The following is a 24,591-nucleotide window of genomic DNA, read 5'->3' as shown; positions in this document are numbered from 1 at the left end:
GGCAGCTGATGGGCAGTGATTGGCAAATGTGATGGGCACCTCTGATGGGGGCTGAGCTGATAATCAATGCGCTGATTATCAGCACCCCCCCCCCCCCCCAATGGGAGGGGGGGTCAATCAGCTCTCCCTGTCAGCGCACCAATCAGCTCTCCCTGTCAGCGCGAACCAAGGAAAGTCGCTTGCCGGCACTTCTTGGTTACACGCTGTGATCAGCTGTGATAGGTCACAGCTGATCACGTGGTAAAGAGCCTCCATCAGAGACTACTTACCATGTGATGATCACAGCGTGAACCAGGAAGTACCAGTAAGCGGCTTTCCTCAGTTCACGCTGAAATAGTCAGGATAACGCACCGCCTAGCCGTCAGTCTGCTATAGGCCGGGTGGGAAGTGGTTGAACAAGAAAGCGAAACCACTGAATACGCGGCTATCGTTGCACAACAAAGCAGATAAAGGTGAAATCATCTATAAAGATTTTTCTGTGTGCTTTCATCCCTCTGCTTACACATATACTCTTGCTGCACATTATAAGGAACATGTGGGAGTTCTCCTTGACTAAATTTATGGGAAACGTTATACATATCATTTTTTATCTTTCTAAAAATGTGAAAACCAGACTATATTAAAATACTGGTGCATTTAAAGCATATTTAGTAATGTTTAATTCTGAACTCCAGCCTCTCCTTCAGTGTTTTACAGTTGTACAGGCACCTCTTCTGTACTGAAATTGCTTACTCTAATTTCACTGCACACCATGAGCTTCTCACAGTGTTCATTAAGAGCTGCGGCAAATCAGATAGAGCCCATCTCATTCCCTGGCTATGAGACATCCAGCATTATCTAGCTGTTTACACCCCAGCCTAATGCTGTGTACACATGACCGGACTTTCGACAGACTGAATCCCGTCTGACTTTTCAACGGACTTGCAACGGATTTTCGACGGACTTCCAATGAATCGGACTTGTCTACACACGATCACACCAAATTCCGACGGATTTGAACGTAATGATGTACAACTGGACTAAAATAAGGAAGTTCATAGCCAGTAGCCAATAGCTGCCCTAGCGTCGGTTTTCGTCCGTCTGACTAGCATACAGACGAGCGGATTTTTTGACCGGACTCGAATTCGTCAGAAAGATTTGAAACATGTTTCAAATCTAAAGTCCGTCTGATTTTCGACCGAAAAGGTCAGCTGCAGCTCCGATGAAGCCCACACACGGTTGGATTGTCAGACAGATACGTTTCGGCGGACCAGTCCGGTCGAAAAGTCCAATCGTGTGTACACGGCATTACTCTCCTTGGCCTGCTACTTTTTTTAATTGGATTAAAGTTTTTTTCAGTCATGGAGGTTCAGCATTACATGTGGGTGTAACATAGAGAGGGATTTACTAAAACTGGTGCAGCTGGGCATTGTAACCAATCAACTTCTAACTTCAGCTTGTTCAATTAAGCTTTGACAATAAAACCTAGAAGCTGATTGGTTACTTTGCAGAGCTGCACCAGATCCTGTATGCACAAGTTTTAGTAACCCCCTCCTTGGGTGGTTGGCATGCAAACTCAGCCTGCCTAGGAAAACCCACTCCTCCAGGCTGACATCCACCCATCAAAGCATTTAAATATTTTCATAACTCCTCCCAAGACCCAGCCCACTGAATGCATTGGGGCTGAGGGCTCTTGAAAGGGATACTGAGACCAGGAGCTTTAATGTTTTCAAGGAGCTTTGTATTACTGTGCCCTACCACCAGCCATAATCTACCTGCATTGCATAGAGAGGCACAGAGAACTGGGATGATATCACTGGGTCTAATATAAGGTTTGAAATTAAAACAGAAAGGTTTCAGTTTGAATTGTCATTTAGCATGTTGATGAAGGGGGAATGGAGGAATGAGGGAAAGCAAAATATAAGCTGATTTACATAGTTACTTAGTTACATAGTAGATGAGGTTGAAAAAAAAACACAAGTCCATCAAGTCCAACCTATGTGTGTGATTATAGGTCAGTATTACATTGTATATCCCTAATAATAATAGTTTTTTGAAACTATCAATGCCCCCCCGCTGAGACCACCTCCTGTGGAAGGGAATTCCACATCCTTGCCGCTCTTACAGTAAAGAACCCTCTACGCAGTTTAAGGTTAAACCTTTTTTCTTCTAATTTTAGTGAGTGGCCACATGTCTTATTAAACTCCCTTCCGCCAAAAAGTTTTATCCCTATTGTGGGGTCACCAGTATGGTATTTGTAAATTTAAATCATATCCCCTCTCAAGCGTCTCTTCTCCACAGTGAATAGGTTCAGTCCTCACAACCTTTCCTCATAACTAATATCCTCCAGCCCCTTTATTAGCTTTGTTGCCCTTCTTTGTGCTCGCTCCATTTCCAGTACATCCTTCCTGAGGACTGGTGCCCAGAACTGGACAGCATACTCTAGGTGCGGCCGGACCAGAGTCTTGTAGAGTGGGAGAATTACCGTTTATCTCTGGAGTTAATCCCCTTTTTATTGCATGCCAATATTCTGTTTGCTTTGTTAGCAGCAGCTTGGCATTGCATGCTATTGCTGAGCCTATCATCTACTAGGACCCCCAGGTCCTTTTCCATCCTTGATTCCCCCAATGATTCCTTGATTCATATTTTTGCCACTCAAATGTATTATTTTACATTTTTCTACATTAAACCCCATTTGACATGTAGTTCCTCACCCCATTCATTTGTTCAGATCTTCTTGCAAGGTTTCCACATCCTACAGAGAAGTTATTGCCATGCTTAGCTTAGTGTCGTCTGCAAATACAGAGATTGAACTGTTTACCCCATCCTCCAGGTCGTTTATGAACAAATTAAATAGGATTGGTCCCAGCACAGAACCCTGGGGGACCCCACTACCCACCCCTGACCATTGTGAGTATTCCCAATTTATCAGCACTTTCTGAACTCGCCCTTGTAGCCAGTTTTCAATCCATGTACTCACCCTATGGTCCATGCCAACGGACCTTACTTTGTACAGTAAATGTTTATGGGGAGCTGTGTCAAATGCTTTTGCAAAGTCAAGATACACCACGTCTCAGGGCCATCCTTTATCTAGATGGCAACTCACCTCCTCATAGAAGGTTAATAGATTGGTTTGGCAAGAACTATTCTTCATGAATCCTTGCTGATTACTGCTAATGATACCGTTTTCATGACTAAAATCTTGTATATAGTCCCTTATCATACCCTCCAAGAGCTTGCATACTATTTATGTTAGGCTAACTGGTCTGTAATTCCCAGGGATTTATTTTGGCCCTTTTTTAAATATTGGTGCTACATTGGCTTTTCTCCAATCAGCTGGTACCATTCCAGTTAGTAGACTGTCAGTAAAAATTAGGAACAATGGTCTGGCAATTACTTGACTGAGTTCCCTAAGTAACCTCAGGTGCAAGCCATCTGGTCCCGGTGATTTATTAATGTTAAGTTTCTCAAGTCTAATTTTAATTCTGTCCTCTGTTAGCCATGAGGGTACTTCCTGTGATGTGTCATGAGGACACTTCAGCTTTAACTCTCTTATCAGGCTCCATGCACATGGATATTTTGAGGCTAGAAAAAAACGCCTAGCATAAAATTCCAGCGGTTTTCTGTGTCCGGTGAGCCTCAGGTGGTGCGTACTGGAGGCAGTAGAAGCAAATGGCTGTACGAGGCCATACAATGATAAATATTGATGCATTCATATATGTGTAAACACACGCATGCACATATGATGTACCGTATTCCCCCTGCAGAAATTCTTTATTTGGGAAATGGAGTTTACGTTAATGCAGAAAAGAATGGGCATTTTTCCCAAGTGGGTAATATAGCCATTTGCTTCTATGCAATATCGTGTAATGATTCAGTGCCAGTGACTATTACAAAAAGAAAATAAGTAAACAGTGTTCAATGTGCCAAACGTGAAGTCTCTTAAATCAAAGTCAATATATATTTAGACAAAAAGATCTTCCGCTTTCCAGCAGATCCTTGTAGTGTAATGAACACTCACCAAACCATAAGCTCTAAAAAGTATAGCAGACACAGCATTGTTTCTCGGGTACAAATCCTCCCCAGGTGTATGCACTTCCACTCCAGAATCACTCCTCTTAGCAGCAAAAGGCAACTCTCACTGGAACAGACAGAGCTCTCCAAGGAGCCAACAGAAACCCAGTGATAAGTAGTAGTTTAAATAAAGGTTTATTGTAGAACAGAGACAGTCATCCAATTAGAATAAAGTGACAGTGAAAAAACACAGTAATAATACACTGAGAGAACCGCTGACAGCCCGGGATCGTGCAGCGGCGTGACGCCAGCACTGAGATTCTGCCTTGACTAGTTTCGTCCAGACTAGTCAGGGCGGACTTTGATTTAAGAGAGACTTCACATTTGGCACATTGAACACTGTTACTTATTGTTTTTTTTTTTGTATGATTTTTGTTATTTTCACTGGTGGTGCATCATTAGACGATATTGTAAGTCTTTAGGTTTGGGTACATCACACTTTGTTTGTCGGCAGCCACAGGGCAGTTTCAGTACAATATGTTTAATATTTACTTCTATACTCCACCTGCAGCTCCATGGGTGTTGAAAAATGCCAGAACATTACACTAGGGGTATTTTAAAGCCTCAAAACAGCCTTGTGCATGAAGTCTTATAGAAGTCAGAGGATTTACAGTATGTGCCATAACAGGAATATCAGAGGAAGCAGGTACTACTGGACCATGGCTCTGCTGGATGCAGTGTTGTTTCTGTTTCAGGATATTATGACCTCTGCCCTTAATTGACTATAAGAAGCATTGTGGTAGTGGCTCAGTGGGTAAACTCCTTTGTGCCCTGAAGTAAAATGTGAAGTAGGGTCCATGATATGTTAAAGTGATTGTAAAGCTTTGTTTTTTTTTTTGTTTTTTTTTAATAACAAACATGTCATACTTACCTGCTCTGTGCAAAGGCTTTGCACAGAGCAGCCCGATCCACCTTTTCTGGGGTCCCCCGGTTGCACTCCTGACTCCTCCTCCTCATTGAGTGCCCCCACGGAGAGCCGCTTTCCATAGGGGCACTCATGCAGGCGCGCTCTGGAGTCCTGCTGCTGCGTACATTAACACAGACAGCAGGACTTGGCCCCCCGCCCCTGGGTCACTGGATTTGATTGACAGCAGCGGGAGCCAGTGGCTCCTGCTGCTATCAGTCTGTCTGATGAGGACCCGAGACAGCGGCTAGAGCTGCTGGGCTTGTGCTTGTTGCTGGAATGATTGGGTTTAGGTAAAAAAAAGGGGGGGCTCTGGGGGGGCTGCTTCAGAAGGTTTTTCGCCTTAATGCATAGAATGCATTAAGGTGAAAAACCCAGAGGGTTTACAACTCCTTTAATATCAGCGACATGTACTATATAGGAATCTCTATTCCAGCCAGTAGACACACTGTGGGCTCAATTTACTAACCCTTTAACACTGAGGGGGTAAAAACAGGTGCCTGAGCAGCAATTTTTGAAGTGTTTTGCCAAAAATACTCAATCATATGCAAGGAAACATGATTTTTGCTCACTCATGATTGGATGATTGAAGTGAGCAAACCTTCACCTCATTCACTAAGGTAAGTAAATGTACTCCTTGCAGAGTGAAGTTTCACCCAGCTTAGTCTTAATGCCTGAGGTGTAGTTGTGCTGACTTATCCTGTCAGCAGGCTGCAGGACTATGTACACGTCGTTCTGGCCTAGGCTGGAAGGACAACGGAGGGCAAGGCCAAAATTGAAACAAAAATTAAAATAATTGCCAGCAATTCTGCTTAGAGAGGGAGTGCTAAACGGAACTCCTTTTGAGAGTTACATTCCACTTGTAAGATAGTATTTCTATCCCAATTAGAGACCAGCAAGTGTCAAAAACATCCTTACAACTATCTCAACATTCTTCAGTTTGTAGGCAAACTCTATCATCTCCTGTAAGTGGCTCTCTGCTTTACAGAACTACTTTTCAACTACTTTTATGTTGCCCATCTTGGAATACCTATAATGCAATGTTTTTTTTAGTGCGGACAGAACCTTCAATTTAGCATTGGTATTGAAAAATGTGCACTGTCCTGGTTTATTTCAGTTTCTAAGGCTCCATTCACACCCGAGTGTATCAATTTACTGGCATTTCTCAGGTGGTTTTTTTTAAGCTTTTTAGCAGCTTTTTAGAAGCTTTTTTAAAGCATTTTAGAAATGTATTACAAGCGTTTTACAGCTTCAGACATGTTTGTTTAGACAATAGAAAGCACTAGGGGGAGGAGAGGGAAAGGAAATTAGGGGTGGAGAGCTGCTATTTGAGCATTTTTCTGATCAAGTCAGGTGTTTCTATTGAAGTCTGTGGGGTTAAAAACACTTGTAATCTGCCAAAAAGAAGCTCATATATTTTTTTGAGCTTCAGGTGTTTTGCTTCAGATGACAGAACGCTCATATGTGAACAGGGGCCATTGAAATGAATGGGATTTTGCTTGTTGGGCGTTTTGGAGCTTCAGAGCTAAGCGTTTTACAAGCTGAAAATCGTTTAGGTGTGAACGAGGCCTTAAGAACATGAGAAGGCAGAATTGCATTTTTTTGTGCAAATTTGCACAATCTTGCAATCAGTATAGTCTTGCTGATTTCGCTGGCTGGATAGAATCAAATCCAAAGAAATTGCATTGCTGTACGGAAAGAAGCATTCTCAGCAAGTCACATTACCTTATTACCAGTGTTATTCAAACCCCCAATTAGTAAACTGCAGTTAAATGCAGTCGTTCTAAGGTTATTACTATTTATACAGTATAACTGGTCTCTACACCACCATACTGAATATTTCTGGTGATGTTAATTGCCATCTGTTAATAAATGCCAGCAGCAAGGAAGCCTGCATTGAGACAAATAAAAAGGGTTGGCAATGCAGACCTCTTTATGTAAACGTCAGATGCTTGGCTATAAATGGCATTGGACCATGATGCCAGCCAGACAACTAGCATTTTCAAAAGGAGAGGTCAGCAATGGCTGCCTACATACTGTATATTTCCCAGTATATAAATTAATTTTAATGCTATTCCTCCAGAGCCCATCAGGTGGTGCTACATCATATCAACCAAAGTACATTCATGTAAATATTTCTATTTATACACCAGTAATTAATGTGCGCTAAACACACTGCTTGGCTCCAAGTCATGTAATTACAACCACAGGGGAGTCAATGTGTATGTTTTCTAGAATCTCACTGGCACAGTGTAGTGCAATCACGTGTAATTCTTTAGCAGGCTGGTATTTATTGCAGCATGTAAATCTCTGGTTTGGCACTAAAAGCACACCGGGCCTTTGCATATAGAACAAAGCAACAGGTTCACTTTATTGCCTCCATCCCCTACAACACATACTTTTATTTTGCTCCTACCAGTTTAATGAAAATACTAGGGACTGCAATTCTGAAAATCTGCTCACTAACTGAAGTGTGTAGTCTTATATTTATTAAGATGTTTCACACGGTCTTTAGTACACTTTAATTAACCACTTCAGTACAGGGCATTTTCCCCCCTTCCTGCCCAGGACAATTTTCAGCTTTCAGTGCTGTCACACTTTGAATGACAATTGCGCGGTCATGCAGCACTGTACCCAAACTAAATTTTATAGTTTTCTTCCCACAAATAGAGCTTTCTTTTGGTGGTATTTGAATGCCCTTGGGTTTTTATTTTTTGCTAATCAAATTAAAAAAGAAATTTTTGAAAAAAAAAAAAGTTTTTCTTCATTTCTGTTATAAAATGTTGTTTTCTCCTTCACTGACGGGCACTGAGGAGGCACCAATATGCAGCACTGATGGGCACCGATAGGCGCCACTGATATACAGCACTGATAGGCGGCACTGATGGACACTGACAAGTGGCACTGATGGGAACTGATAGGCGGCACTGACAGGCGGCACTGATGGGGACTAATAGATGGCACTGATGGGCACTAATAGATGGCACTGATAGGCAGCACTGATGATGAGGTACTTACAGCCTTTACTGATGGGCACTGATTGTCATCTGGGAAGGGCACTGATTGGCAACTTTGGTGGGCACTGATTGGCACTTTGGTGGGCACTGACTGGCACTTTGGTGGGCACTGACTGGCAGCTGATGGGCAGTGATTGGCAGATGTGATGGGCACCTCTGATGGGGGCTGAGTTGATAATCAATGCGATGATTATCAGCACAGACCCCCCTCTGATAGGAGAGCCGCGTATTCAGTGGTTTTGCTTTCTTGTTTAAACACTTCCCGCCCGGCCTATAGCAGAATGACGGCCAGGTGGGAAGTGGTTAAACAAAAAAAGCGAAACCACTGAATACGCGGCTATCGTTGCACAACAAAGCAGATAAAGGTGAAATCATCTATAAAGATTGTACTGTGTGGTTTCATCCTTCTGCTTACACATAGTTCAGTGGGTAAACTCCTTCGTGCCCTGAAGTAAAATGTGAAGTAGTGTCCATGATATGTTAAATTGATTGTAAAGCTTAGTTTTTATTTTGTTTTTTTAATAACAAACATGTCATACTTACCTGCTCTGTGCAAGGGCTTTGCACAGAGCGGCCCGATCCTCTTTTTCTGGGGTCCCCCTGGCGGTGCTCCTGGCTCCTCTTCCTCATTGAGTGCCCCCACGGGGAGCCGCTTTCCATAGGGGCACTCATGCGGGCGCGCTCTCGAGTCCTGCTGTTGCGTACATTGACACAGACACCGGGACTTGGCCCCCCGCCCCAGGGTCACTGGATTTGATTGACAGCAGCAGGAGCCAGTGGCTCCTGCTGCCATCTGTCTGTCCAATGAGGACCCAAGACAGTGGCTGGAGCGGCTGGGCTCGTGCTTGTCGCTGGAATGATCGGGTTCAGGTAAGAAAAAGGGGGGCTGCTGTAGCACAGGTTTTTCACCTTAATGCATAGAATGCATTAAGGTGAAAAACCCAGAGGGTTTAAAACTCCTTTAATATCAGCGACATGTACTATATAGGAATCTCTATTCCAGCCAGTAGACACACTGTGGGCTCAATTCACTAAGGCTTCTTTAACACTGAGGGGGTAAAAACAGGTGCCTGACCCGCAATTTTTGAAGGGTTTTGCCAAGAATACTCAATCATATGCAAGGAAACATGATTTTTGCTCACTCATGATTGGATGATTGAAGGGAGCAAGCCACCTCATTCACTAAGGTAAGCAAATGTACTCCTTGCAGAGTGAAGTTTCACCCAGCTTAGTCTTAATGCCTGCGGTGTAGTTGTGCTGACTTCAGTCGTCCAACCACATGCAAGCACAAACAAATGGCCACTGCCCCCACCTATAACTGGCTTTTGCAGCAAGGAGCACATGGAAGGATGACGCATGTCAAACAAAACCAAAGAAAATTCCCAGCTCAACTTACTGACCAGTCTACAACCAACCAAATTATCCTGTCTAACAGTATGCTTTAAAAACAGGGGTTTAGTTTGCACACATTTGCAAATACATGTGTAAACTGCAGAGCCACTTCAGGGTACCCCAGTATTATCTGCAGTCCTAACTCTAAATTTTGAGAGTATCCACAGTGGAAGCACATGCATTATAATGGATAGGCCGAGAGTAGGTGAGCCTGGAAGGAGCCCACCCCCTCCTTAAAGGCACAGGGGCGCACTGGACACCCAGAATATAGCACAATGTCCGGTGCGTTCCCTCACCAATATTCCAACAGTACAAACAAACCAGCTTCGGTGACGTGTCAAGCCTGCCCTCTGGCCCACCCACTCTGTGTGCCAATTTCGCAGTTTTTGGGAGATGTGATGTAAGAATCCCAGGAGGCTGCAGGACCATTTACACGTCGTTCTGGCCTAGGCTGGAAGGATGATGGGGGGCAAGGCCAAAATGGAAACAAAAATGTAAATAATTGCCAGCAATTTTGCTTAGAGAGGGAGTGCTAAACGGAACTCCTTTTGAGAGTTACATTCCACTTGTAAGATAGTATTTCTATCCCAATTAGAGACCAGCAAGTGTCAAAAACATCCTTACAACTATCTCAACATTCTTCAGTTTGTAGGCAAACTCTCTCATCTCCTGTAAGTGGCTCTCTGCTTTACAGAACTACTATTCAACTACTTTTATGTTGCCCATCTTGGAATACCTATAATGCAATGTTTTTTTTAGGGGTTATAGTGCGGGCAGAACCTTCAATTTAGCATTCGTATTGAAAAATGTGCACTGTCCTGGTTTATTTCAGTTTCTAAGGCTCCATTCACACCCGAGTGTATCAATTTACTGGCATTTCTCAGGTGTTTTTTTAAAACATTTTAGATGTGTATTATAAGCATTTTACAGCTTCAGACATGTTTGTTTAGCCAATAGAAAGCACTAGGGGGAGGAGAGGGAGAGGAAATTAGAGGTGGAGTGCTGCTATTTGAGCGTTTTTCTGCTCGAGTCAGGCGTTTCTATTGAAGTCTGTGGGGTCAAAAACACTTGTAATCTGCCAAAAAAAGCTCATATACTTTTTTGAGCTTCAGGTGTTTTGCTTCAGATGACAGAACGCTCATATGTGAACAGGGGCCATTGAAATGAATGGGATTTTGCTTGTTGGGCGTTTTGGAGCTTCAGAGCTAAGTGTTTTACAAGCTGAAAATCGTTTAGGTGTGAACGAGGCCTTAAGAACATGAGAAGGCAGAATTGCATTTTGTTTGTGCAAATTTGCACAATCCTGCAATCACTATAGTCTTGCTGATTTCTCCGACTGGATAGAATGGAATCCAAAGAAATTGCATTGCTGTATGGAAAGAAGCATTCTCAGCAAGTCACTTTACCTTATTACCAGTGTTATTCAAACCCCCAATTAGTAAACTGCAGTTAAATGCAGTCGTTCTAAGGTTATTACTATTTATACAGTATAACTGGTCTCTGCACCACCATACTGAATATTTCTGGTGATGTTATTTGCCATCTGTTAATAAATACCAGCAGCAAGGAAGCCTGCATTGAGACAAATAAAAAGGGTTGGCAATGCAGACCTCTTTATGTAAATGCCAGATGCTTGGCTATAAATGGCATTGGACCATGATGCCAGCCAGACAACTAGCATTTTCAAAAGGAGAGGTCAGCAATGGCTGCCTACATACTGTATATCTCCCAGTAGAAAAATTAATTTTAATGCTATTCCTCCAGAGCCCATCAGGTGGTGCTACATCATATCAACCAAAGTACATTCATGTAAATATTTCTATTTATACACCAGTAATTAATGTGCGCTAAACACACTGCTTGGCTCCAAGTCATGTAATTACAACCACAGGGGAGTCAATGTGTATGTTTTCTAGAATCTCACTGGCACAGTGTAGTGCAATCACGTGTAATTCTTTAACAGGCTGGTATTTATTGCAGCATGTAAATCTCTGGTTTGGCACTAAAAGCACACCGGGCCTTTGCATATAGAACAAAGCAACAGGTTCACTTTATTGCCTCTATCCCCTACAACACATACTTTTATTTTGCTCCTACCAGTTTAATGAAAATACTAGGGACTGCAATTCTGAAAATCTGCTCACTAACTGAAGTGTGTAGTCTTATATTTATTAAGATGTTTCACACAGTCTTTGGGTATGCCATGTCATTAGTGATAGTGAATACTAAATACAGTGGGCATTTGGGCACTGCAGTTATAGCGGTGAACAAGTACAGGTTTCAATCACCAAAAAAGTGAACTGTAAAGGGGATTTGGTTAAATGTAAAGGATTTGCTCATTTCTACTCATTAGTGAAAATCACCAAACTGTGTAAGTCCTATGTAACATTAAGCCCACAAGCATTTATCTGTACTAAAAATATCTCTTTTTATGACGTTTTGACACTTTAAAGCAGACCTTCAATTCCAAATACCCAATTAGTTTATAGTCATCCTCCTTCCTCTCTAAAGGGGAGCTCCAGTCTCCTGTGTACAAATTAAAAGTCAGCAGCTACAAAAACTGTAGCTGTTGAGATTTAATAAACAGCCACTCACCCGTCCCAAGATCCAGTGGACTAGTTCTGTACTAGCCTTTAGGTTTCCCACACTGGCATCTTAAAGCGGAGCTCCCCTCAAAAGGGGAAGCTCCACTTGTCTGCCTTCTTCTCCACTCCACTGCCACATTTCCCAACTTTTGGGGGGAGGGGAGCAGGTTCCTGGTTTTGACGGGTACCCGCTCCTACTTCCGGTTCAGTTTGCTGCGACTAACTGAGCTGGAATTTCGGCCCCCTCCTCCAGCCCATTCACAAAGTGCAGCACACGTCACGCATACGCAGTAGAAAACAGGATGTGAAGCCGCAAGCCTGGAGCCTGGAGCCTGGAGCTCCTTTTTAACTGTGGGCTTCACAACCGGGTGCTCACTACGCATGTGCGAGCTGCGCTAGCCATTGTAAGTGGTCCTGCAGTCTTCTGGGATCTGAGACGTGTTCCAGAAGACTGCAAGGGGGGAGGAGAACTTCCGCTCCAATCGCCTAGGCAGTCGAAGGGGAAGTAGGAGTGGGTACCTGCCAAAATCACCCCCCCTCCCCCCCAAACATGCTTTCATTCTTGAAATAGGAGAGGGGGAGGAGGCTTTAAAGCAGAACTTAACCTTAAAACAGCAACCCCACCTTTTTTTTTCTAGATTGTTGGTCTGGCCCAAATCCCCTCCCTCCATTTTTGCCAGGGCCAAATTTACTGTATGTCAGTTCTGCTCCAGTAGACTTTGGTGATATCTATCAGATATCCCAGGAGGCATTGGCTTATACTGTGTAGCTGGAGGAGGGCAGAATCTGCAATGTGTCATCAGGGGGCCGGTTGACCCATTCCAGAAGAGACAGCCATCTCCCAATGACGTCAGGAAAGAAGATGGTGGCTCAGGACCCAGTGAGCAGCAGTTAAGCCTCGGATCCTAGTGGGACAATGTTGAATTCACTGGGGGAACGAGGATATCCTGGTAAACCAGGTAAGAGTTAAAAACAAAACTAATCCCAGGGTTCTGATAAAGTTCCTTTTTACGCTTCACTTATCAGAAGTGTACTAGTAGTAATAACTCAGTGAACACTGCAGAAGAAGGGTGGCTGATCCACAGGACAATATGACAGTATAAGTGATGAATTTCCTCTCCAGTCTCTGGAGTGCCACTACATCATCTTTGCACTTGTGTTGTCTAGTTGTCTGAGGACCTTGAAATGCTAGCTTCCTGGTGTGGGCTTCTTGTGTTAAGAAGTTTGATACAGAACTGTCTGTTTTGACAATAGCCACCATTCCATTATTCTTCCCATTTTCTCATCTTTTCAAGAAAAATGGAAATAGGTAGCTGAATCTCTAATGCCGCATACACATGCTCTGACATTCCGACAACAAAATCCTGGATTTTTTTTCCGACGGATGTTGGCTCAAACTTGTCTTGCATACACAAGGTCGCACAAATGTTGTCGGAAATCCCGAACGTCAAGAACGCGGTGACGTACAATACGTACGACGAGCCGAGAAAAAGTTCAATAGCCAGTGCGGCTCTTCTGCTTGATTCCGAGCATGCGTGGAACTTTGTGCTCGGAATTTACGACAACGGATTTTGTTGTCGGAAAATTTGAGATCCAGCTCTTAAATTTTTGTTGTTGGATATTCCGACAGCAAATGTCCGATGGAGCCTACACACGGTCGGAATTTCGGACAACAAGCTCCCATTAAACATTTGTTGTTGGAAATTCCGAGCGTGTGTACGTGGCATAACGCATATAGAGAATGTGTCTATCCTTTCAAATGCTTTCTGAAGGATTGTGACAATACATTAATCCTGTACACTTATGTTATTTCCTATAGCTGGCCTAGGCAGGACGGGCACCCTTATTGCTTGTTATATTATGAAGCACTACAGGTTCACACACTCTGAAGCCATAGCATGGATAAGAATATGCCGACCTGGCTCCATTATCGGGCCTCAGCAGCACTTCCTAGAAGAGTAAGTAATGGCTTTGTCTATTCTAATTTCTTTTACAGTTTCATGTTTTTCTTTTTAATTGTACAGTATTAATAACTATACTATTTTTTTTAAATATTTTTTAGAAGAAAAGGAAAAAAATAATATTATTACTCATAGCAAATTATCAGGTGTTGGATTTTGTAAGTTATTATCAGGTGTTATTAGGTGTTATTCAATGAGGCCATTTATATTTTTAGCATGAGGTATTAGAAAATTTCTTGCTGTGTTACTACACCTCATCTATGCACCCCAAACCAAAAATTCTGTTTAATTCATTTCTAACATTCCAAGCAAACTCACCCATATATCCATGTCTCCATGCTTTATTTTGTTGAGAAATCATCTATCATTTCTGGCTGTGGCCATCTTGAGTAAAGGCAGATGATTTATGTAGCATCTACTGTATTTATCGGCATATAACACGCACTTTTTCCCCCTGCGTGTTATACGCCGACAGCGTACCTAGGAGGGGGACGAGTGTCGCCGGAATTCACCGAGCCGCTCTCTCCTCTCCACTTGGCTCTACACTCGGCTCTCACGTCACACGCACAGACCCGCCTTGGACCAGTGTTCTGTCTATCACAGGAGCTGGTCCAATGCCGATGGCAGAGGCGGGACTGTGTATGTGACTCCTGACTGAGAGCCGAGTAAACAGGAGATGACAGCTCGGTGATTACCTGCGAGAGATGAGAGATGGTGAGCTGCGTTGATGGGGGAGATGGGCGCAGATCAGGCTGCAGATGGGCGCAGATCAGGCTGCAGATGGGCGCAGATCAGGCTGCAGATGGGCACAGATCAGGCTACAGATGGGCACAGATCAGGCTGCACTGAAACTGCAGATGGGCACAGATTAGGCTGCATTGAGGCTGCAGGTGGGCACTAATCAGGCTGCATTGATGCTCACTGACCATTATTTTGCTTCAAAGTGATTTATTTAAAATAAAAAAACGTTTTTTTTCCTGAAACTTCCCTCTTAATTTGGGGTGCATGTTATACGCCTGTGTAAGGTACTTCCTGGAATCCATCTGTCCTTAGCTCTGGAATGCAAGCAGGAGAGGGTGAGCTTAGCTGAGAAAGTCCCTTCTCTTCTACTGAAGACTCCTGGAATGTATGATATCATTTGCCTAGGCCTGGAAACCAGGAGGCAACTGAAGAAATGTAAACAAAAAAAGTTTAAAACAAGCAAATTTGTTATACTTTCTTATTCATTTACTAATGCTAGCAGCATAAGGATAAAATATAGTCAATGTTGTTTGAGAGAGTGAAGTTCCACTTTAATTTTCAGGCAAGTAATACCGTATGTCCTTGTGAAGGTCGCAGAGCTATATGAGGATGGAATGTGTGCATACTTTTATTTACACTGAATTCCTTTCTGTAGTCTGTCACAGACCTGCTCATTGTCACCAGGCATACTGAAGTGATGCTTCTCAGTACAAATCAAAGGCATGTTCAGGTGATAGCATTGAAAACATCTATTCAAAACTTTTTTTATTGTTTTGGATAGACAGTTATGGGAATAGATTGTGTTTTAAGTTATAGAAGTCAGTAGAATCCAATGAACAGCTTAGTCTTGTTTGATATAACCACCAGCCTTCCCATGTGCCTGGTCCATATTTTCCTTCCAATGGATTGCACTTAGGGCCGGTTCACACTGCTGTGATGCAAGAACCCTTGCAAATCCAGTACGGGTTCCCTCATCACATGTCCCCAGCCAGCGGTACACACTGCCCTATGCGAACCGCTGCGGGTGTCAATAGACAGTTAATGACATCCCCAGATTGGTTCGCATATCACAGTGCGAACTGTCAATTTGGACAGGAATCTTTGGTTGTAGGTTACAGTAGTAGGAAGAAATATACAGGGTTTTTTTTTAGTATTTTGTGCCATTTTTCCTTAGATAATAAAAAGAAAATCAGGAGATATCCGTTATCAGTTACCACCAAATGAAAGCCCAATTTGTCCTGAAAAAAACAAGGTATAATCCATCTGGATGCACAAAGTAGCTGTGATGATATGTACGGTTTTACTAACACATTTCAAAGTTGCAAAATTGGGCTTAGACATTAAAGTGACTGTAAGGGTTTTTTTTTTTTTAAATAACAAACATATCATACTTAACTCCACTGTGCAGTTGTTTTGCACCGAGTGGCCCGAACCTGCTCTTCTGGGGTCCCCCGGTGGCTCTCGTGGCTCCGCCCCACATTAGGTGACCCCCTCCCTGCGGGCGCACTCCCGTGTCCAGCATTCAGCGTCCATAGCAGCCAAATGTATGACTCGGCCCTGTCCCCCCGGCGCCTGCATCATTGGATTTGATTGACAGCAGCGGGAACTAAAGGCTGCGCTGCTATCAATCTATCCAATCAAGAGTCGAGAACCCCGGGCAGAGGTAGAGCGTGTCCCTGGTGGGTCAAGTTCCAGGGTGCAGGTAAGTAAACGGGGGGGGGGCTGGGGGGCTGGTCACTGCCAGGTGTTTTTTCACCTTAATGCATAGAATGAAAAAACCCCTTTAAGATTTGTTTTACCCTTAGGTGCGAAGGGGTTAAGATGAGCTATTCAAATGAAACCAATGTTTAGGTTTTATTTGGTAAGCCATGCACAGACAAACCTACCTCTTTCTGATCACTTTTATAACATCAAAGTGCTTTAGTAATGCAAATGTGATGTAGACGAAAAGAATACTGTAAGCTAGATTAAAATGATTTAATTACATGAGCGTCAGCTATTTATCATGCAGTGTAAATCACTTGTTTTGATCTTTCAAAGAATACTTCACTTTCTAGTTATGAGTAAGGTATGCGCACAAAGTTTAGTGGTTTAATCTTAGTATTTATTAAAAATAAATAAATCATAAAGCCTTCCTCTCCTTGTCAAGTGAAGGATACAAGATAGAATAAAATTACCTGTTTATATTCCATCCTGGGAAAATTTACAGAAAAGACTTCATTTACCAAAAGACACAAAGCGTATCTATGGTCAGAATGTATAACGATATACTCATTTTCACATTGTATCTCAATTATTTCCAGCCTTAAGGACCCTTTCACACTTGTGCGACTTGTCCTGCAATTTGGGACTGCAAATTTGCATGACAGATCTTACCCTATGATTTCCAATGAGTACCGTTCATATCTGTGTGACTTCAAGTCACAGCGACTTCAAAGTAGTCCCTGCACTACTTTGGTCCGACTTTATTGCGACTTGAGGTCCATAGATGTCAAGCTTACACAGGCATTGCTTCAAGTCACGTTGAAGTCACGTGATTTTCAGGTTGTGAGAGGGGCCTAAAGCTTCTTTTTTACTATATTAAAATAACTAACATGTTATATTTACCTAGAAGAAGAGGATCGGGCTGCTCTGTGCAAAACCATTGCACAGAGCAACCCGATCCTCTTCTTCTAGGGTCCCCCGTCACCGCTCCAGGCTCCTCTTCTTTGGCAAGTACCACCACAGAAAGCCATTTTCCATGGGTGCAACCATACGGGCTCACTCTCAAGCCGCCCTACCTGCATCTATTGACACAGAGTGGGTCAAAAAAAGAAAAAGAGAGTTTTTCATAACTGAATGCAGTCAGTCAGGCACCTATGCAATTTTTCATGTAAAAATGATCGAGTCTTTTATCCAGCCAGCAGACTACTCTAGATTCCTTTTATTGTTTTCTCCACCTACCATATGTTAAAAATACTTTTAGAGATGAATTTCAGTCAAGGTGAGATCCACATGTAGGATTGGATGAGTCAGAGCAATGACTTACCTTTTATTAGATGACTCAGTACAAAGCTCCAATGAGAGATAGCTGTGTCTGAAAGAGAGCTACTTCTGTAGCATTGTCTCTTTAGCTAACCCAAAGTGATTTGGGATTCATTTGCCATGTATTCAGTGGTAAGTGCAATTAAAAGATTGTTTCCACTTAGCAAAACAGATACATTAGAAAGGTGACCCCAAACCATTACACCTTTCCATTAAAGGGATTGTAAAGTCTAGTTTTTTGTTTTTCTTTAAATAACAAACATGTCATACTTACCTCCTCTGTAAAAGGGTTTTGCACGGAATGGCCCCGATCCTTCTCTTTCCTGGGGGCACTCGTGTGGACGCGCTCCTGTGTCCTGCTGCTGCGTCCATTGACATAGACAGCAGGACCTGGCCCCGCCCCCTGGCTCCTGCGTCATTGGATTTGATTGTCATCAGCGGGGGCCAATGCCTCCTGCTGCTATTAATCTATCCAATGAGGACCTGAGACACTGGCTGGAGCTGGGGTGCTCTTCTCTGATGCTGGAAAGACCGGGTTAAGGTAAGTAAAAGAGGGGGGTTCTGGGGGGGCAGCTGCAGCATGGGAGGTTTTTCACCTTAATGCAACCCCTTTAAGAATTAATAAAATTGATATTAAAGTGGTTGTATACCTATTTTTAAAACTTTTACCTACAGGTAAGCCTATAATAAGGCTTACCTGTAGGTAAAAAAAAAATCTCCTAAACCTGTATGGTTTAGGAGATATTCCCCTCGCAATGAGCCGCTGACAAACTCCGGACCTTGCCAGAAAGAAGTCTCCCGCGCGCATGCGGGAAATGTCAGCTCCCTCTGCGTGGACCGGGTGAGATGCCGGCGCCTCGTTCTAAGGTAAGTATCTCATAATGAGCTAGTATGCGGTGCATACTAGCTCATTATGTCTTTTCCCTTACAGGTGTAGGGAAAGAAAAAAAATTCAGCGGTTTACTACCGCTTTAAGGTGTTACTAAACCCAGGACCCTGCATTCACTATATCTGGTCTCCCACAGAACACAGAACATAGAAATGTAATTATTTTAGTAAATATAAACTGCTAAATACCTTTTATCATCAGCAGTATATAGCAGTCTTGTGACTTCTGTCAGTGTCCGGCTGATCACTGGTTAAAGCTTGTAGGAGGAGTTTTCATTCTCCTCTGACTGTCTTTTGAGGCTGCATTACCCCTGACCCTCTGTCTGGACAGTGCTAATTGGCCCTATGTTGATTACATACACCCTCCCCCCCCCCAAAAAAAAAAAAAAAAAAAAAGAAAAACGCTCTAGCAATACACACCAAACTGAGCATGTGCAGAGTGCCTCCTAGGGCTCTGTGCTATCAGCAGATGGATTGGGGACAGTAAAAGAAGGGGAAAGACAAGAATAAAAGACAAGATCAAACAGCCTTTTTACACAATGCAGAGTATTAACCCCTTAAGTTCCACAGTGAGTATAACAAGCATACTTTACTGCATATACAGACTGATTTTACTGTTAAGGGTTTAGTAATAGAAGTGTGTAAAGTTGGCAGCCCTACTAGGAACCATTATCAGATGTTATCAGCCATAGACTCCTACCTCACAGGGCTGACTCCACAAGGCGTCCGCCTGCTCAGCGGGAAACCTGTCCACTGATCTCCACTGAGCAGGCAGATGGTTGGTCTGTGTATCCGCTCCGCTTATGCAGAGCAGACACAGCCCGCTCTCTTCTATGGGCAGTCCGATGTAAATGGACCGTCTGTCTGTTAACACCTGACTGCCATTCGATCCGCTAGACCAGTGGTTCTCAACCCAGTCCTCAAGTACCCCCAACAGGGCATGTTTGGAGGTTTCCCTTTATCTTGCATAAGTGCTTTAAATCAGAGTCAATGGCTTGGTATTTTGGACAGCTATTTTAAGAGAAATTCCCAAAACATGGCCTGTTGGGGTTACTTGAGGACCGGGTTGAGAACCACTGCACTAGATGGAAGGGAAACATCTGTCTGTTTTTAGCGGATCTGATTGGATGTCGGCTGGTGTTTACACCATATGTAGTAGTAGCACTTTTTGTCTTTATCAGCTATTTAAAGACATGGTTATCATGGAAGCATCTTCCTGACAGTCAGTTCACATATGGAAGATGGTCCTATGAATGCCTGGCTGATCTGGTTGGATTGGATTGGTTCTGTGAGGAAACTCTGCTGTTTTGTCAGAATCGACTATTTTGAATATATGGCGGTCATTATGGAAACCTCTTCCATACCATGCGTTCACATATGGAATATGGTGCTTACGATGACTGGCTTGATCTTGTTTGAAAGGACTGTTTAGGCCCATGAACAGTTCTTTACTGAACTTAGCAGCTTTCCTTAGTTGTCTGGCCAAAGCATATTTTTTGACAGCCACTTCATCCCCCCCCAAATTTTGATAACAGTGCCTAATTAGATGTGTAGCGGGTGCCTTGTCAAGCTGGCCACCACCGGAATAAGACAGGCTGACCCAGGCTCTCCACAGAGGGAGAACGCGCCTGTCAGCTCCTGCAGGGGATATTCCCCCCTCCCTCTCCTCTTCACTGACTGTCAATGTGAATGCGAGCAGCGCTCGCACAGCCACGCCCACCCACTCTGCTCTCTTTTTCCTCTTTTTCTATTGGTTGAGAGAGAGACAATCATCAAGCAGCAGCTCCAGAAGCAGCAGGGAAAGGGATTCTGGGACATGTAGTCACCACACCTAATGGCCCCATAGCCTTGTATAGGGGCAGAACTACAAAGCCCAACATGCTCTGGGAGAGGCTGGCTAAAGACTCCATCATGCTTTTATGAGGAGAGTCAGGCACCATGAGGCAGGAAAAGAGACGGGACCAAGGGGGAGGTGCTTCCTCCCAGGTCAGTCTACCGCTTCAGACAATCAGGGGTATCCAGCCTGAGAGGCGATTCCGGGTGCATATCCAGGTGCACCTGCATCGACGGTGTGAGGCGCTCCAGCGTGAGGTGATGAGTTACCAGAAGACGCTGCCTGTTCCGGGACGTTCATTTGGGCCTGCCTGCAAGATTGGTGAGAGGGCACTTGCCCATTTGCAGGAAACAAAGACACTGCATACAGTTATTTCAGTTCTGCCCACACTTGCCAGAACCTGGGTCTTGTTAATGGCCTGTTAAGCAGACACAGTGTCCACCTTGCTATCTGGACACTGTCAGCATACTGCAGTTACACTTTACTAAGCAGGAAATTTAAGTGCACCAACTGGCTAGCCGAAGACCCAAGGCCTCATCCTTCTTCCAAGGGACTGGAGTTTCTGGTGCCATACGGGCATGCACACACATACGCAGGGCTCTGTATTTGTAGTGTATGTGTGGGAAAGTCTGACTTGGGAATTAAGCTACTGAATGTAGAACTGAGTACAGTGTTTGAAGTTGGGCCTGTGGTGTCAGGGAGGACTGACATAAGAGAAGGTCATTTTCTGCTCTCCTCCTGCCTGGACCCATAGAGCCAAATTTAAGTAGTGGTAGCCAGTCTGATATAAAGTGTCATGTTGTGATTTATTTGCCATTTAAGTGTGCTTCTGCCCTTGGGGTTCTCAGGTTTGGAATCCCCTGAAAACAGCCCGAATACAGTACTGAGCTATATTGCTCTTGATCTCAGTTATTGCTCTCCAGTTGCATTACTTGAATATATACTGTTATTGTATATTACCCTTTTCCACAGAAATATTGCAGTAAAGACAATTTCTGTGCTTTATCATAACGTCAGTGGTTTCATTGGTCCTTGCATTTACACTATTGCCAGGTGTGCCAGAGGGGCTGTGGCTATTCTTGGGGTTGAGAGGCAGAGTAAGGAACCAAATATACTTAAAGTGGTTCAGCTTAAAAAAATAAATAAATAAAAGTCAGCAGCTACAAATACTGCAGCTGTTGACTTTTAATAATCGGACACTTACCTATCCCAGGGTCCAGAGATGCGGGTGGCTCGAATCCCCGCTCGTCTCCCCCTCCGCTGGCATTGTAACTGTGGGCGCCCGGCTGTGGCTTCACAGCCGGGCACTGACTGCGCATGCGCGAGCGGCGCCGCATGCCGCGATTGGCCGCGCAATCATCTGGGACCTGAGACATGTCCCAGATGATTGACAAGAGGGAGGGGGCAAAGCTGATCATCCTTTCCTACGCTGAGGGAAGTGACGTCAAGAGCCCAGGCACTGAAGGAGACAGACTACGAGGGACCCCCTAGCAACAGGCATTTAGCGGTGAGTAAAAAAAAAATTTTCTCCAAATGTTTTTTTTTTTTTTTTTTTATGCACATAAATGGCATTTTTGTTTTTAGGGTGGAACTCCACTTTAAGCGGCTCCTACGGGGGTAGTGCTACAGATGCCATATTCCCATTGCGCTATATTCATAAATCATTACTTTAACAATTTAAAAGAAGCAATTATACTGTGCCTAGAGAGAGATTTGAAGTTTTTTTTTCCATCTGTGTCCCATTGGGGAAATTTCCCTTTACTTTCTGTCCCATAGCCAAAACAGGAAGTGAGAGGAAATCCCTGTAAATTAAGGGAATCTCTTGGGGCCCCCCAGGTCACAAGAATTAGTGCCACCATCGGAAGATTTCGCCTCTCTTACTGTTCTGGGGACAACCTAAAGTTTTTGGATTTTCTTTTACATTCACTTTCAATGATAATGGTAAACAGGACAAATAGAGAGGGTGAATTTCCCTAGCGGGGCCACAGACATCAATAGCAACTGACAGATGTTCTAATCCATCTCCACTCTATCCAAAACTAAAAAAAAAAGGTTTTGTCTTTAGTTATACTTTAAAGCTGGCCTGCGTACAGAAAAGTGGATTTTAAAACTGTAAAATCCTGACTTGTTTTTGACCTTCACTTGTAGGAATGCAGATAGGTGTACAAATTTCCTCCGCGATCCTGGGTTTTTAAGGAACCTGATGCCAGATTTTCATAAAGCTTGACTGTAGTTTCAGATTTGATCTGCAGTACTACCTACTGAGGATATCTGGTGTAGTGGCATAATCATACAGATAAAAGGTTTTTCTATCAATTGTATTGGATTGGTCAGATTTCTGTCCATATATTTCTGTTACAATAATGGACCTGGAATTTTAATACCTTATTGTGCTGCTGAAAAAATCTTGTGTTGCAGGGTAATTATAAAATACTTTGGCTCTGTCTGACCTGCTGTGCTAGCAGGAGACCTGACATATCTAACATTTTTTGCATTTAGTACTTTAATTCTAATAACATGTATAAACTGTTATAAAACAGAACTGCTTAGAACAGTAATCAGCATGTTCCCAGTAAGTGCTGCCACATTAGGCCTACTCTTTTTGCCATAGTACCTAGTGGTTACTGTTCTTCATTGGCTTTATTGCAATAAACTTATTTCTAGCTAATCTTGTCTGTAAATTAAGCTACCTGAACATTAGTAAATCGATGGTCAGAGACTTTACCAAGCTTTAGGCAAGCTATAGATAATGTGATTTTCTTTTCTGCAACCACAGGCTCAATTCCCCCATCAACACAGTCAGTGCTGATGGGGAATCCCCCCACGGAGCAATAGTGTTCTCCTGTCGTGGGCAAGGTGGGGTGGGGTGGAGAGCCGTTCTTGCCAGGAGAACACAGTGAATTGGTGAACACAGTGAATCTCACAATTGCAGATTGGTCGGTCACCCCATTGTTGCTGACAAGGCAGTAGTAGGGAGTATTGAGTTATCCAGTGGCGGATGGTGTTTTTTTTTGGGGAGGGCGGGGGTGCGCCAAACAACCACCCGCCCGGTTGGTCGGTTGACCAGCCGGCTGCACCTACCCACCCCGGCACTTACACCATCGGTTGCAGGTGGGCGGGCTCCTACGGGCGGCTAGTAGCGGGCTCCTATGGGCAGGTTGCGAGGTCCTATGGGCGCCGGCCAGCGGCTCCTGTGTCCTCTCTGCGTCACGGCGGCTTCTACTGTGCGGCTCCTCCCTCCTCCTCCTAGGCGTCCAATAGGATCGCCTGTCCTTTCAGCCAATCGGGTGACTGGTGTCAAAACCCGCTTCTTGATTGGCCGGGAGGAGCATCAGTGTTACAACAGAGAACATTGTGACCCGAGACCACCCTATATTGAAGCCTATTAGAGCCTCTGGCTGTAATCGGTGCTTCAATAAAACAGCCCCTACACATTGGAATCAATGCGCGTGTGTTCTGAAAGGGACCAGGTGCATGGATAGGGGAGGCGGCGATGGACGGGGGGTGGTGGCGCCCGTGCACCCTTAATGGATGGGCCGCCCCTGGAGATATCTCTGTTTGTTTTCTGCTTTATCAGAGATCAGTAGAACACAACGGCCAAAAATTCCAAGCAAACCAGTCACCAGCAATGTTGCCACCAGTTTGCTGCAGTCGTTCAGTGTGATCACTCCTGCTGCATACACAGGAAGAAATTATCACTGAGTTGCAATAGAAGTTTGCATTGGACAGCAGTCCTGTCCTTCCCCTTCCTTCTTGATTGTGTTTCATTTTGTACAAAGCTATATATTAATAATCTAAATGAACAATGAACATCACCTTTTTTTTTTTTGCTATCATTTCTAGAAAACAGGCCTGGCTGTGGCTGCAGGGAGATCTCCACAGAAGTAAACAGAAACAAAGCCATCTGGAAGAAGGGACGGTGAACCGAATCTTGTCTGAATTTGAGGATTTGTCTGTGGGAGCGAGGTTAAGTCGACATCACAGTTTGGACAGGTCAGGAGAGGTAAGTGTCACTACTTGTTGTCTGGTTTTCTGAGATTTAAAGGAGGTCCTCCTTCTGTATATGCTGTTGAACAAAGAGTGGGTGATTTAGTAAGGGTTTATGTGAAAATGAGAGCCATTAAAGCACCAGCCCATTGCTGACAAACACATGGTCCTCCTTCTGATAGTGAATCAGTGTAAAACCTGTAGT

General features: G+C 43.8%; 1 protein-coding gene across 3 annotated transcripts in view; it reads left to right on the top strand.

The window, feature by feature from the left end:
* The window catches only part of CDC14A (cell division cycle 14A), a 203,266-nt gene that overhangs the window by 128,203 nt on the left and 50,472 nt on the right, over positions 1–24,591 (top strand). For all 3 annotated transcript variants that reach the window (XM_073593042.1, XM_073593043.1, XM_073593044.1), the window contains 2 exons: positions 13,771–13,909; positions 24,243–24,402. In XM_073593042.1, the coding sequence (XP_073449143.1) occupies positions 13,771–13,909; positions 24,243–24,402 (299 nt within the window). The remainder of the gene's footprint in view (positions 1–13,770; positions 13,910–24,242; positions 24,403–24,591) is intronic.

The sequence above is a fragment of the Aquarana catesbeiana genome, linkage group LG07 (assembly GCF_042186555.1).
Source record: "Aquarana catesbeiana isolate 2022-GZ linkage group LG07, ASM4218655v1, whole genome shotgun sequence".
In the NCBI taxonomy this organism is placed as follows: Eukaryota; Metazoa; Chordata; class Amphibia; order Anura; family Ranidae; genus Aquarana; species Aquarana catesbeiana.
This window is presented reverse-complemented; position numbering and strand designations above follow the sequence as displayed.